Genomic DNA, 15358 nt, shown 5'->3' with positions numbered 1-15358 from the left:
GGCTTTAAGTAGAGGAATGCCGGTGTCATCATCAACATAGACTGCCAAGGCTGCCTTCCCAGCACCGGCCTTTTAAAATTGAGGATGTCAGGTGCACATGCACCTAGAGGAAGCCAGGAGGGGCAGCAGCAGAGTGGCCTGTGAGCAATGCATAGTGGCTTTCATAGATCAAAATAGCATCCTGGCCACAGGAAGGCTTAGGCAGCGTCAGGGGTGAGAGAGGCGACTCGCAGGGCCATCCTGTTAGCCACTAATCGTAACTGCCAGTTAATCCCAGTGTTCTTTCCTCTCACAGCCCCAGGGCTCTCCCCTCTTCCTCCATCCTGACCAGCACTTTCTTCTTCCCAGGATTCTCTTCATTCCCTCCCCCCAGACTCTAGCTTACCTCCTACCAGTGACAGATTTAGGATTTTGCCACCCCAGGGCACTAGTGGTGCTGTTGCCCCCTCCTCCCCTGGATAAGGGACAACAGAGCAGAAGTTCTAAGGCACAGCCTTCTTTGCTCTGCTCTATCTGCTCCATGCTCCCCTCCTCTACTCAGCTCTCTGAATGACAGGGAGGGAGAGCCTGGATTAGGGAGCAGAGTAGCTGGGGTGGGCTGGGGCATGGGGCAGTGGAGACTGGAATAGGGAGTAGAGCAGTTTTTCTTTTGTTCTGTCCCTTCCAGCCTCACCTCTTCCCGCCTGTTCTCTGCTAAGTGAGATTCTACACAGTTGATAGGTAGCAAATCTTCAGCTGGCCTACTGCTCCCCAGATTTTTGCCACTCTAGGCACAGGCCTAGTGTGCCTATTGGCAAATCCAAGCCTGCCTGACACCTGTTCTGCTGCTGCTTTCTTCCTCCATTGCATCTTTGCCTGGCAGGACCATGGCCTCCTCATCTTTGCCTTCCAGCCATGTGACATCTTCGGCCTTTAACAAAGTCCCCCATGAAAGACTCCTGAGAAAATTAAATAGTCATGGGACAGAAGGCAATGTCGTACTGTGGATTGCAAACAGGTTAAAAGTTAGGAAACAGAGAGAACAATTAAATGGTTAATTTCCTCAATGGAGAAAGGTAAACAGTGGAGTGCCTCAGGGATCTGTATTGGGACTGGCACTTTTTAATATATTTTTAAATGATCTGAAAAAGGAAACGAGTGAGGTGATCAGATTTGAAGATGACACAAAATTATTCTAAGTTGTTAAATCATAAGTTTATTATGAGAACTTGCAGGAGGATCTTGCAAGAATGGGCATCCAAATAGCAGATTAAATTTAATGTGGATAAGTGCAAAGTGATGCACATAGGGAAAAATAACTCATGCTGTAGTTATACAATGTTAGATTCCATATTAAAAGTTACCACCCAGAAAAAGAATCTGAGCATCATCGTGGACAATACTTTGTGTGTGCGGCGGTGGTCAAAAATCAAACAGAATGTTAAGACTTAGTTTTTGGGTACATGCCAGGTTCTTATGGCCTGGATTGGCCACTGTTGGAGACAGGATGCTGGGCTTGATGGACCCTTGGTCTGACCCAGTATGGCATGTTCTTATGTTCTTAAGAATTATTAGGAAAGGACTGGAGAATAAAATGTAGGTGTCATAATGCCTCTGTATCGCTCCATGGTGAGACTGCACCTAAAGTACTGTGTGCAATTCTGGTCACTGGACAAGGTACAGAGGAGAGCGACCAAAATGATAAAGGGGATGGAACGGCTCCACTATGAGGAAAGGCTAAAGAGGTTAGGGCTGTTCAGCTTGGCGAAGAGATGGTTGAGGTGGAGATATAATATAGGTCTATAAAATTATGAGTGGAATAGAATGGGTAAATGTGAATCAGTTATTTACCCTTTTAAAAGATACAAAACTCCATGAAGTTAGTAAGTAGCACATTTAAACAAATCAAATACATTTCTTTTTCATTCAACAAACAAGCTCTGGAATTCATTGCCAGAGGATGTGGTAAAGGCAGTTAGCATAGCTGGGTTTAAAAAAGATGTGAACAAGTTCCTGAAGAAGCCCATAAATGTTTATATTAACCAGATAGATTTGAAGAAAACAACTACTTAAACCTGGGCGTTAGCAGCATGGAATCTATCTAATGTTTGGGATCTTGCCAGGTATTTATGATCTGGATTAACCACTGCTGGAAACTGGAAATTGGGCTTGAAGAACTCTCCGTTTGCCCTAGTATGGCAATTCTTATGTTTTTATTTTCTTATGTAAATAAAAGAGTGACAAAGGAGAGGAGAATCCTGTGGTACTCCCAGTTAAGAGGGGAAGCTCTTGATGCTGTGCCATCCACAGTGATAATCTGCAATCTCACAGAAATAAATGACAAGAACCAATTGGCTACATTTCCCACAGTACCCAAGTCCTTCATAAGATTCAGTAATATGGTGTGATCAATCCTATTAAATGTGGTAGAAAGATCAAGGAATATCAGCAACCCTGAAGCTCCTTGATCTAATATCAGCTGCAGACGAATGAATAAAATCAGAATTGCCTGCACAAAAACTGGAAAAAATGCAGACTGAGCTGGATCTAAAGCCCCAGTATCTTCCAAAAATTCCCACAATTGTGCTGTTAACAGCCGCCTCTATCATTTTTGCCACTAACGGTAAGTTTGAAATTAAGCACTAACTTTCACATAACACAACCTTCACAAACACTTTATTACCACATAACACAACCTTCACAAACACTTTATTACCTGTATCTGTACCTCTTGCTCGCCCCAAACAAGTTTCTCAGCCAAAGGCCAATTCCTCCCAACTCTCTTTCTGAAACTGGCCAAATAATCCTTTCTTCAGGGAACTATTCATGTCTATTTCAGTCTGTTCTCTCTGGATTCACGCTCCCATGTGTAGGCTGTGCAGGCCCAAGCCATCTGGATTTCTGCCAACCAGCCCATCATCTCCTGGGTTTGCTTCCCCTAGTCCATACTACCACCACCACCACAGTCTCTTCCTTTCATGCATACACCTGATAATGGTCCAAAGTATTACACCTTCTAAACCTCCTTGTGTCAGTTAGACTCCAGTCTCCTCTGCACCCTTTGGCCAGAGTTTGGGGTCAACGTTCCACTTTATATACCATCTGTGAGGTAGCACTCCCCCCAGTATGAGGTTTGGGGGTAGGGACTTGACTTTTCTTCCCTTCCCACAGATGAGATGTGATATGCAGGCATGGTTTTTCTCTATATTTACACTAGGAGGTCCACTGTTTAGAAGTCAGAGCTCAGTTCTACAGCCTAAATTATCAAGACATTCCAGGCATGCATCTGAGGGGTTAAATAAAAGCCAGGAGAAATCCATGCAGTGAGAAAACACCCCTGTTATATGCAAATTGCGACAAAGCCCTAAGAGCTGACTGCCAAGGCTTTTTCAATGGGAAATCTCCACTAGTCTTTGGCTCTTAGGCTATCTGTTGCAGCGTATCAGTTGTTTCCCTGATGGTGACCCAGGCCATTTCTCTCTGACCAAATCTCGGCTAGCTGTCTGTTTTTCTACATTCTTTTTTCAGTTTCCTAATTTCTTTCACCTGGCTCACCAGGTCAGATTCCCTTCAAACTACCCCTCCCAGCCAACTTTGCAAATGCCTCCTCTAGACCGCCCTCCAGTAGCTAGCTACCCAAAAGTCAGGAAAGCATGTTCCCTCATACTCACCTAGTAACATGCAAATGCCCTCACACATGCAAACATACACCCTGATACTGAATGTGCAAGCATTCAGAAATCCAAATTTTCAGTACATAATTTTACCATACGGAAAATAGCTAGTATTGTATATGAGGAATGTTTTATTGTAAAAAGTTAACAATTATATAGTTCCTTTTTTTGAAAAATAAAACTTTCACCAGGGCAAAGAACAGGTAAATCTGTTAATAGATAATATAAATAAAAATATTTGCTTTTATGACACAGACTTTCATTTCCCATGAATGGCACAGTACAGATCTATGTTAATTTAGTCAGAAAGAATGCACGGCCTTACACTAGTAGAGAAGTACTCCTGCAACAGCAACCCACATGACAGGGTGGTCTAACAGGGACTAGTCATTCCAAATGCTATCTCAGAAGAGCCATCCTGCACAATAGCTTACATTCTGGCCTCTTGTCCCTGTCTCCCTGCCCCTCTCTTCCTTTTACAAAAATACACACATACTAAAAATTCAGTTAAGTTGCTAATAAAAAAAGGTGCCTTATGATCCCTCTAGACAGATGTGGCTCTATGGGTAATTTTTGTCTCTTGTTCAAACATATTCACCCTCTGGATCACAATATGCATCCATATTTACCACCACCAGGCTGCAACTGGATGCAGGAACTAGCAATTTATAATCTGGTTACTTTTCTAAGTAACAAACTATAGCAGGGGATTATATTTTGGAAAACTAATTTAACCAATTAATCAAATTATTTTTCAAGGGCCAAAGTAATATGAATTACTTGCAGATGCGTTTCCCAATAGCATTTGACTGCAGCTTGATAACTCTCTTTCGAAACCGGACATTATTTAGCAAGCCTAAGGGCCTGAAATATGTCCTTATTCTGTGCCCCTGTCATTAAAGTTTATTGAAAGTTAGATCCAATTTGACTTAGGCAACTTCTGTGGTATAAGCCCCTGGGAGGCAGAGCTGAATATCCCCCCCCCCCCCCCCCCCCCGAGCTGGCCTGAATATCTTTATTGCAGTCTGAGAAAAAAAAAAGTCAGTTATTTGTCTAAGGAATTCTATAGAATTGAGACCTAACAGATTACTTTAGTTAGGTTAGCAAGTAACTAGCAGACTTCCCTGAATTACTTTTCACATGTAACAGTAACAACCCCTGAGTTTCTAAGTGATTATGTAAACTCTGTGAATCTGTGGAGTCCTTGTATCTCACTAAATAGTTTTATGTATGGAAAGCATTGCCGTTGCCAGGCAGTCTGGGGGATTGGGGCTGGCCACAGGGAGAGGGGAGGTGCTCACTTGGAGGATATGGCCTGCCCACCGGGGTCTCTCTCCGATGACGTGGCCTCGTTACAGTGATGGTACGGAGCCCTGGAGCCTCGTGCCCTGACGAGGCACGTTGACGCCCCCCAGACCTGGCACCCCAGCCTGCCCACCCCGTCTGTCGGCACTGATGGAAGGTCTCTTGAGAGACAGGAGGTGACAGATTTCATTACACTCTTTGTGCTGGCTGTTGAAAAAAAAGTTAATTCCTTTTTGTCCAAAGTTGATGGATAAGTCATTATGCTTAATGGAATGAATTTGTGGATCTGTGAGGTAAATCAGTGCTTCTCCTTTCTCACTTCCTGTCACCCAACCTGCAAAAAAAAAAAAAAAAGCAAATTTTCTTAATGAGTGAGAACACTATCTTAGCACTTACACTAGTCAATTAATAAAAAGCTTTTTCATGATAAAATTATTAGTTTACATAAGATTTTTTTTCATCCTATAGAATGGAAACATATAATTCAGGTGCTGGCTTTCATTCATTTTCTGCTTTTAGTACTTTGAAGTTTGAAACACACAGGCAACATAACACAGTAACATATATATAGTAATGACAGCAAAAAAAGACCAAATGGTCCATCTAGTCTGCCCAGCAAGTTTCTTATGGTAGAGTTAACCGCTCCGTGAAGGTTACCCCCATGTTTCTGTTGAGGGTAACATTTATTTTTATTTATTTAAAACTTTTTTTATATACCGCTTTATTCAATTTCGGTAGACCTAAGCGATTTACAAGTTAAACGTACATAATAAAATTAACTTACATAATAAAATACAATAAAAACAACTAAAAAACATGTATGGCATATTTAAGGTAGAAATAAGGCACAGGAAGGTAGAAGAAAAGTAAGAGAAAAAGTTATTTGTATGCAAGTGTAAATAAGTGGGTTTTTAACTGTTTCTTGAATTCTTTCAAAGTGGATAGAAATCTAAGGTCATCAGGGAGGGAATTCCACAGTAGAGAACCTGCAATAGAGAAGGCTCGGCATCTGGTGAGATCTAATCTTGCCAGGCGAATAGTTGGTACCTCAAGTAAACATTTATTAAAAGATCGTAATTGCCGTGAAGGTTGGTAAAGTCAGAGAAGGGTGCATTGCCAGACAACTGAGGCATTATGGATTAAATTGTGAATAAGGCATAAAACGTTGTATTGAATACATAGAGAGATTGGAAGCCAGGGTAATGAGAAAAGAACAGGAGAGATGTGATCCTTTATTTTTTGTCCAGAAAGAATACGGGCAACTGCATTTTGAGCTAACTGTAAAGGCCAGAGAGAAGAGGCAGGAAGGCCAAGGAATAGACTATTGCAATAGTCGAAACCAGAAAAGATCAAAGTTTGAAGAACTAACTGGAAGTCGTTGTAGAATAAAAGAGATTTAAGGTTTTTTAGAAGATGGATCTTATAAAAGGAGTTTTTTTACTACAGAAGAAATGTGGCGAGTCATGGATAATTCTGAATCAATTAGTACTCCAAGGTAGCTGGCCTTAGAAGAGATTGGAATGGAGCAATTGTCAAAGAGGGTGGCAAGATGAATGAGGGATTGTGGAGAGATGTAGTATTTCTGTCTTAGTGGTATTTAATTTCAAATGATTGTGGGAGAGCCATGTTTTGATGGAGTGGATACATAAATGATGTCAGAAAATGTCCAACAGGTTGTGGGATGAACCTGCCAGCATGTATCAACTTGCGGATCAGTTGTTCTCCTAGGACAAGCAGGAGGAAGGGGGACCTCGCGTGAATGCGCGGATAGCAGCAGGCTGGGCATGCTCAGTGTGCTGGTCAAAGCTTCTAGAAACTTTGACATAGGTTTTCCGTGCTGGGCTCCATGGGATATGTCACCCACATGTGTTGACTAACATCCTGCTGTCCTCAGAGAACACCTGTTACAGACAAGCAACTGCGCTATACTGGGCGGATTTTAAAAGCCCTGCTCGTGTAAATCTGCCCGGATTTACGCGAGCAGGGCCTTGTGCACCGGCGCGCCTATTTTCCATAGGCCACCGGCATGCGCAGAGCCCCGGGACGCACATAGGTCCCAGGGTTTTTCGAAGGGGGGGTGTCGGGGCCGTGTCGGGGGGGGCGGGACCGGATGATGCGGCGTTTCGGGGGCGGGGCGCGGTGTTTCGGGGGCGGGACTGGGGGCATGGCGCCGGCCCGGGGGCGTGGTCCAGGCTTCCGGACCAGCCCCCGGGTTGGAAGACGGCGCGCCAGCAGTCCGCTGGCGCGCGTAGATTTACGTCTGCTTCTCGCAGGCGTAAATCTAGGGACAAAGGTAAGGGCGGGGTTTAGATAGGGCCGGGGGGGTGGGTTAGGTAAAGGAAGGGAGGGGAAGGTGAGGGGAGGGCGAAAGGAAGTTCCCTCCGAGGCCGCTCCGATTTCGGAGTGGCCTCGGAGGGAACGGAGGCAGGCTGCGCGGCTCGGCGCGCGCAGGCTGCCCAAAATCGGCAGCCTTGCGCGCGCCGATCCAGGATTTTAGAGGATACGCGTGGATATGCGCATATCTTATAAAATCCAGCGTACTTTTGTTTGCGCCTGCTGCGCAAACAAAAGTACGCGATCGCACTTTTTTAAAAAATCTACCCCTATATGCGGACAGGTTCACGATAGCTACACTATGAAATTCAACATCTTTTTTAAAAATGTTATTTACAACTTTTTACAATTCTTAGACAACAAACTTTATCGTCAATGAAAAGGTCATGTTACATATTACTCATATTGTCTATTATTTCAAAACATATTGTTAATTTTAAATCCATTTAAGAAATATTCATTCAAAAATTAATAACCGCAACTAATAAAAAAAAGAAACTAATTCATCATAAATTCCTTGACTGCAAAAGGAAATTTCGGTGCTTCAAATATTTCTAGAGCACAATTTTCAGGAAATAAAATAAAAGGTAATTTGCGAACCATACTTTATCTATTTACTCCCATTTCTTATCTATGTTGGATCCACAACCCCTCTAGGTACTTTTGCGTTAATAAATTACCTTAACTGGACTGGATCAAAAAAGACATGTCAATTATTATTCCAGTTGACAATACATTTGCTTGGGTATCTTATAATAATTTCAGCCCCCAATTCTCTTAACTTCATGACACATTAAAAGAAACTTTTTTCTATGCAGCTGGGTTTCTCTAGCTATGTCTGGATAGATCCACACTTTATCACCTAAAACCTTTTTTGATCTATTTCGAAAAAAATGTCTCAGAATTGAATCCCGGTCTGAAGGGAATATAAATGAAACTAACAAAGTTCCCCTGAATTCAATCTGATCTTCCAAGGACTGTTCAATCAATTCAGTTATATTATCTATTTCTCCTTGCAGTACTCTAGAATTAACTTGCAATGTTCCCTTTTCTTTCTTACCACTATTTAGAAAGTGTATCTTAGCTATTGGTGGAATAGCTTCCTGAGGAAATAATACCTCTGTTATATATTTCTTAAATATGTCCAACGGCAAATTTAATTTAACACAAGGGAAATTCACAATTCTTAAATTTTTATACCTTAACTCATTTTCAAGATTTTCTATTTTCCTTGAATTGATTGTCTCACCTTGAACTACAGTATGTTGAACTTCTTGTAATTGAGATATGTTTTTCTATTTCACTAGTTTTATTCGTATTTGTATTAACAACTGGATCTAATCGATTAATATGATTTTTAGTTTCTGACATTATATTTGCTAATGTAGAAATTGAAGATTCTAGAGAAATTAAGGCTTTCCAAACACATTCTAATGTAATTTCCTGTTTTTTAACCAAGTCCAAACCTAATGTTTGTATACCCAACATAGATTCTTGGCCAAGACCCTCCATGGTCAAGTCCTCTCGCTCTAAAGGTGTAGAAGTCACCAGAGTAAATTCTGGATACTCCCCACCAGTTGCTCCCAACCTTCGTTGTCACAGCTGAGGCTGATCTCCAGAATCCCCGGCAAACTTAATATCAACATTCTCAGCTTCAATAATCGCCCCAATAGGAATCACCTTGCTCACCGACTTCCGATGGTTAAGTGTACCTGATACCTGAAGCTGTTTGCTGCATGGGCGAGATGGTATCTCTGGAGCTCAGGGGCTTAACGATGTTTGAAGGTACAACATTATTGACGTATGTTCCTCGTCAAGTAATGTACCAGACTGCCTTCTCAGAGAATTAATGTTCGCAGGGGAGAAAAAACCTTCTATCGTGGGTTGCAGGGGAGTTGAAACTTGAGTAATCGAGGCTTCTACTCGAATTTTCCCCTTCTGCTTGGTATGTGGCATTTATAAATAATTAGGAAAAACCCTTGAAGGTTAATCTCCAATCCTCTGTTTACTTACTATTTGAAGACACCGATGGAGGAAAAGAGGTGAGTTCTGTTCAAATTATACTTCCATTTAGCGAAACGTTTAAGCCATATAATACAAAGCCAGGTGAGACAAAGCCAGATGAGACAAAGCCGCATGCCGGCAATGACTGCGCACCACAGGAAGGCGTTTTTTTATGCCTTCCCGTGTCTCAGGCAAATGACGTCAGTCAATTAGAAACAGGTAATCTCCAGATGAGCGCCATCAGGGCCGGTAGCCACCTAACCCCCGGATCAGGTAATACTCTCACCGCTTCACCTCCAAAAGTCAACATCTTTGATTGCTTGCTGGCGTTGGCAGGTGCATAACAATGCATTAGTGGAAAAACTCACTATAGGCATCGTAGACACATATCTCTCTATGACAGATTATGGGCACCTTTCTGGGCTTACTGGGGCGACCAGAGGTGCTAGCTATTATATTGTCCATGGATATGTCTCACTTTGGGCAGGCTTATGGGTAGTTTGCCTGCAGTAGTATTCCAATAACTCTAATGGATGGGAGTGCCTGTTCATCAGCAATATATGAGTATATGGAATATTAATGGATCAGGAGGACAAAATGAGACAGACAGTGTTAAATCCACAGGATGTCTTTTACTATCTGTGGTGACAGAGATGGAGTTTATATGACCACTCTGCAAAGATGTATCCAGTTGTTAGCCATAGTATGTGACCACTGAAAGTTAGACAGACAAATCCTTTGAACATCAACCTCACAGGGGTCTTAGAAAAGGTAAGAAACAGATTTCTACTTGTACGTACCTTGCAAATCAACCACAATATCAGTGTGCTTGGAAAATTCATATGTGAAATGTCCGAAGGCCAGTCCATACTTGGTTGCTTCATACTGTGTCCTCACCACTTTGGTGTTGTTGGACAACTTTACGAATTCTCCAAGAATATATGGTTCTATGCTTACACATCCTTTTATGGTTCTGCCTTCCATAATCTTAAAATAAAAAGAAACAAAACTGAATGATGCAGTGGTAATGTAGGAACAATTAGATAACAGTGGAGGAGCAATCTAGTGGTTAGAGCAGCAAGCTGAGAACCAGGGTTCAAATTCTGCTGGCGTTCCTTGTGACCTTGGGCAAGTCACTTTCCCTCTAATGCCTCAGGTACAAACTCAGGGGCTCATTCATCAAATGTTTTCTCCCATTTGTATCTATGGGGAAAAATGCTTACTAAACAGGGCCCTTAGACTGTAAGCTCTCCAGGAGCAGGGACATATCTACAGTACCTGAATGTAACTTCCCTTGAGCTACCAATTAAAGTGCGTGAGCCAAATCTAAATAAATAAGACAAACAGTAGTCACAAACAGCTATACAATGCTTATGAACTGGTTGTTACACTTTCATACTGGTTTTCTTTCTTTTTGTCCACTGCACCATCAAAGGCTTCCTAAACTCATTCCTTAGGTCTCCTGACTAGGCTGCTTTACAAAATAAGCAAAACATGCAAATTAACCTGATTATTAGACCAGAACAATGTAAAGAGAGGAATTCTGGGAGGAAAAAGCCAGATCAAAAAACAGGGGAATTTTGATGTTTGCACTTTCAAGCCTTAAGTCCACTTACACTGTTCTTGTTTTTCACTCCTCCAAGAGCAGCATTGGAGAGGATGTGCTCAGGCTGTGGAGGAAAGCACACGCTTTGTCTGGAAACGGGCTCACCAACAATATTTCTTTGTAGCTTGTGCCCATTTGCCGAGCAGTGAGGAGTCCTTCCCCCTCCCCACCTGCCTTCCTGAGTAGCCCTCTCTCAGCTAGCACCACATTATTTTAGGGGACTGTAAAATAAACAGACTTTACTGCCCATCACTGAATACCCCATAACTCCAGACCACATAAAAATGACACACCCCTAAGAATTTATATCAATAAGAAAGAAAATGAAGACAGTTTGTCTTCCGCCTTTGTTGTTTGGTTTTTCCCTCGCTATACTGTTGCCCAGCTCCTCTGTGATAGTCGGTTTTCTCCTGCTTCCTTTTCTTGTTCTCATTTCCATTACATTTCCTTCTTTGTGTCTCTTCTCCATTCTCCATCCCTCTTCCCATTTGTTTCTTTGAAATTTTTCTTTCATGTCACTTTTCTCTCTCTCTCCGCCATCTCTCCCCACATTTTTCACATCTTTTTCATATTCCTATTTCATTCCTTCATTTCCCTCACCCCATCTGGCTCTCTCGCCCTCATTCTCAGGCTGCCAGCTGCATTTCCCCTTCCAATCTCTCTTCCTCTCTCTCAGCCATGCCCCCTTCTCTACCTCTTCTATCTCAATCTGTTTCTCACCCCTCATTCACCTCTTCCCATTCTCAGTCTTTCTCCCTCTCATCCCCACTCCTCTCCTCATGTACTTGAATTTAATTATTTCTAGTTTGTTTTTCCAGTCTACTCAGTCCAGTTTCTCTCTATTTAATTTTAACCTGCTTCATTCCCTCTCCTTTCTTATTCACAAATTTCAGTTTTTCATCCTTTGCCAAACCTAACCTTCACCCCTACTCTCCCTTTCTCCATCCGTCTCCCTCTTCCTAACCCACTCAGCTTTCCCATTCATGTCCTTTCTTCCATCTCTTTTCCTTTATCTCTTCCTCCTTTTCCACTCAATTCCTCTTCCACCTTCCCCATCGCATTTTCTTTCCCTTATCCAAATCCTTTCCTTTCTCTACCCATCTCCATCCTCATCTCTCTCTTTCTGTTCCCCATTCCTCCATCTGTCATCTTCTCTCCATGTATTTTCACCCTTCAACATCTGTCACCATTCCTTACTTCTGCTAGTTTTCTCTCTTCCCTTCTGCTCCCCCCATTTCATCTCAGATCCTCTCTTTCTCCTCACTTTCCCGCAAGGTTATCCTCACCCCACATTCTCTTTGCTCATTTGCCCATTTGTTCCTTGCTCCTCTCTCACTCCACCTCAGTTTCTCCTTGCTCCTAACTCCACCCCATTGTTCTTTTCCATCGACCATACCCTCAGGGCCTCTCCCTTCCCTGGGGCCTTCTCTCTCACAGTCTCACTACTACTTCCCTGTGGCTCCCATCTCTCCAATTCCAGCGGCTCCCCTTTAGTCATTACTTCTGTCTGAACCACCTCTCCATCACCGTTTCCCAGCCAACCTTCTTCGTCAGGTCAGCAGGAGTGCTGTTACTTTACTGCTTGCAGCATCTGCCGACGGACCAATGATTCCACCAGTCTCGTAGTTTTTCAGTGGCGCAGGGTTCCTTGTATTCTCTGTTAACTGAATGCAAGATCAAGGGAGCCCCAAAGGATTCAAGAGCTGTGCGGCTGATGGACTCGTTGGGCAGTCAGCAGAGGCTGCAAGCAGGGAAGAACCGTACTCTTGTTGGCCAAGAAGAGAGCTACGAAGAGAGAAGGGTGAACAAGCAAGCGAAGGTTAGGACCGTTGAGTGGTTGGGGAGAGGGCCTGTCTGCTCTTTGTGCAGGCACTGTAAACATTTCCAAAGTGCGCAGTTCTGCTCTTCCTGGCTGCTGATCTTGTATGAAAGCATGCAATTGGTAGCTGGGAAGCACTGGCCAGTGAATTTTGAAAATGCTGTAGTACACCTTAGAAATGTGAAGATCGGCCAGCCTGGTGGCTCCATGCGCTGCCATGTGGAGGGTCCCCCTTTTGATTCCCAGATCGAGGCTTTTGCATCCCGGGTAATGCAGTGGAGGAAGTGTTCACAATCCTTGGGAAGAGGGGGGGGGCAGCTATGGTCATCATTTCGGGAGACCCCTGGCAGCCAGATTTAGATCTCATAATACAGTGTTCCAGGAAGAGCCTTGGTGTATGGCTCACGGCCTCAGCACCATTGCTGCAATGACCAGAAAAGGAATGTTGGGGAGAGGGCGAGTGGGAGAGAAGGATACAAAATGGGGTCAAAATGCCCAGATAGTCACGAATGAATGTTAATTGTGCCAGAATTCCAGCACTGGCTCTGACTGAGTTGGAAGAAAAACATGAAAGGAGGAACTACGAGGCACAAAAAAAAAAAATGGGTGCAGGAGGCATTTAAATTGCAAGTGGCCAAAAGCAAGATGTCTAAGGGGTAGATTTTCAAAGGGGTACGCGCGTAAGATACGTGCGTACCCCCTGAAAACCTACCCCAAACCCCCCCTGCGCGCGCCGAGCCTATTTTGCATAGGCTCGGCAGCTCGCGCAAGCCTCAGGACGAGCGTAAGTCCCGGGGCTTTGCAAAGGGGGCATGTCGGGGGCGTGTTGGGTGGACGGCACGAATTGCGGGGCGGGAGGCGTGTTGGGGGCGGGACGCTGGCCTGGGGGCATGGTCGAGGCCTCCGGACCAGCCCCCGGGTTAGGTGATGGCACCAGCAGCCCGCTGGCACGCGCAGATTTACGCCTGCTTTCGGCAGGCGTAAATCTGCAACAAAGGTAGGGGGGGTTTAGATAGCGCCGGGGGGGTTGGTTAGGTAGGGGAAGGGAGGGGAGGTGGAAGGAAAGTTCCCTCCGAGGCCGTTCCAATTTCGGAGCGGCCTTGGAGGGAACAGGCAGTGCGCGCCGGGCTCGGCGCGCGCAGGTTGCACAAATGTGCACCCCCTTGCGCGTGCCAACCCCAGATTTTATAAGATACGCGTGGCTACGCGCGTATCTTATAAAATCCAGCGTACTTTTGTTCGCGCCTGGTGCACGAACAAAAGTACGCCACCCTTGGTGGGTGGCAATAAAGTCTAACCTACTGCTGAAGTTCCAGGAAAAGGAAGGTGATACGTACAGAGAAGAGTTATATGAATCAAAATTAGAAGACGGTGAGAGGTCAATATTCAATAAGCCAAAAAAGCGAGAAGTTAACTTGAATAACTTTACCCTAATATTCAGTGGAGGTTCCCTGCTAAATTTACCTGATAATGTTATACGCGTAACTATGCCGCTCACTGGCTTGCTGAATATTTGAAAAAAAAAGAAACAAAAAAAACAACCTCTAGCGGCTGAGCAGTGACCAATCCATGCCCACCTTCCAAGATCTTTAAAAAACTATAGCATGGGCAAGCAGCCCCCAATATCTTTCAAATTGTTGGGGCCAAGTGGCTATGATTCCCTGCAACTTTAAATATTTGCGGGCAAAACTCCTCACCTGAATGCCCAAGTGCGTCCCCAAAGCAGAGCAGGAGGAGGAGAGGCTCTTACCTCCTCTCATTCTGCTGAATATGAAGTGCTGGTGCAGCTGACAGGCCGGCACTTGGTATTAATTTATTCATTTCACTCCTTGGTAAAGCAGTGCTCACTGAGGGAAAGAGCTCATCTCTACCTGATAGTGAAAACGTCATGCAGGTTCCGGGTCCCCTCCTAACTCCCACCTTCAACCTTACTCTAAACCTCCCTTCCCACTTGGATCCCCCCAAAAGCCTCAAGGCCACCGGGGCCAATACTGATCACCACCAAGAGTGGAACAAATGTACCGCGCTGCTGGCAGCCTTGGGGGTTTTGAGGGCTTCTGACTGAGGTGGAAGGGCTGGCAGTTCGGTTTATGAGTGGATGGTGAGGTCAGTTAAGGGATAGCAAGGACCCCATAGGCCCCATGGTATTGTCAATATCGGGTGGGGAAGTTGAGAAGGGCTCCTTAAACCACTATGGCTCACAACTTATTTTAAATCTTTTGTGGGACTTGGGGAGGGGAACCTTTAGTTGCTACACCCCAAAATCATCATTATGTATTTTGATGGATGAGTAAAGGAATGGGTTTCCTGGCCTGGAAATTTTTTTTTTTTTTGCTCCACCTAATTGGCTATATTTTTAATATAGCCGGTTATGGTTAAAGCTACCGGGATACAGTTGTTCATATAACTCTGAATAACGGCATCATCTGGCTAAATTCATCCAAATAAGATTTGGCCCACTCTGGAGCAGCCTCCGACTTATTCAGCTACGTTGCTAGCCAGCTAAAGGTTAGGCTGGCTAACTCAAGGGTGATCAAATAGGTGGGAAATTTGAAATCTCAGGGTCTGTCCAGCTAAGCACCAACCTAGCCAGACAAACCTCATTGAATAGGAACCTCTGAGACTCCCAGGCCTGTA

The 15358-nt window shown here is 44.0% G+C and overlaps 1 protein-coding gene across 3 annotated transcripts in view; it reads right to left on the bottom strand.

Annotated features, from left to right (window-relative positions):
* Positions 1-4642: 4642 nt before the first annotated feature.
* ALPK1 (alpha kinase 1) overlaps positions 4643-15358 on the bottom strand; it is a 217454-nt gene continuing 206738 nt past the window's right edge. For all 3 annotated transcript variants that reach the window (XM_029596242.1, XM_029596233.1, XM_029596252.1), the window contains 2 exons: positions 10097-10283; positions 4643-5292 (listed from right to left, as the gene is read on the bottom strand). In XM_029596242.1, the coding sequence (XP_029452102.1) occupies positions 5006-5292; positions 10097-10283 (474 nt within the window). In that variant the 3' untranslated portion in view covers positions 4643-5005. The remainder of the gene's footprint in view (positions 5293-10096; positions 10284-15358) is intronic.

This window comes from Rhinatrema bivittatum, chromosome 1 (genome assembly GCF_901001135.1).
Source record: "Rhinatrema bivittatum chromosome 1, aRhiBiv1.1, whole genome shotgun sequence".
Lineage (NCBI taxonomy): Eukaryota > Metazoa > Chordata > Amphibia > Gymnophiona > Rhinatrematidae > Rhinatrema > Rhinatrema bivittatum.
The sequence above is the reverse complement of the archived record's forward strand: the minus strand, read 5'-3'. Positions and strand labels throughout refer to the sequence as shown.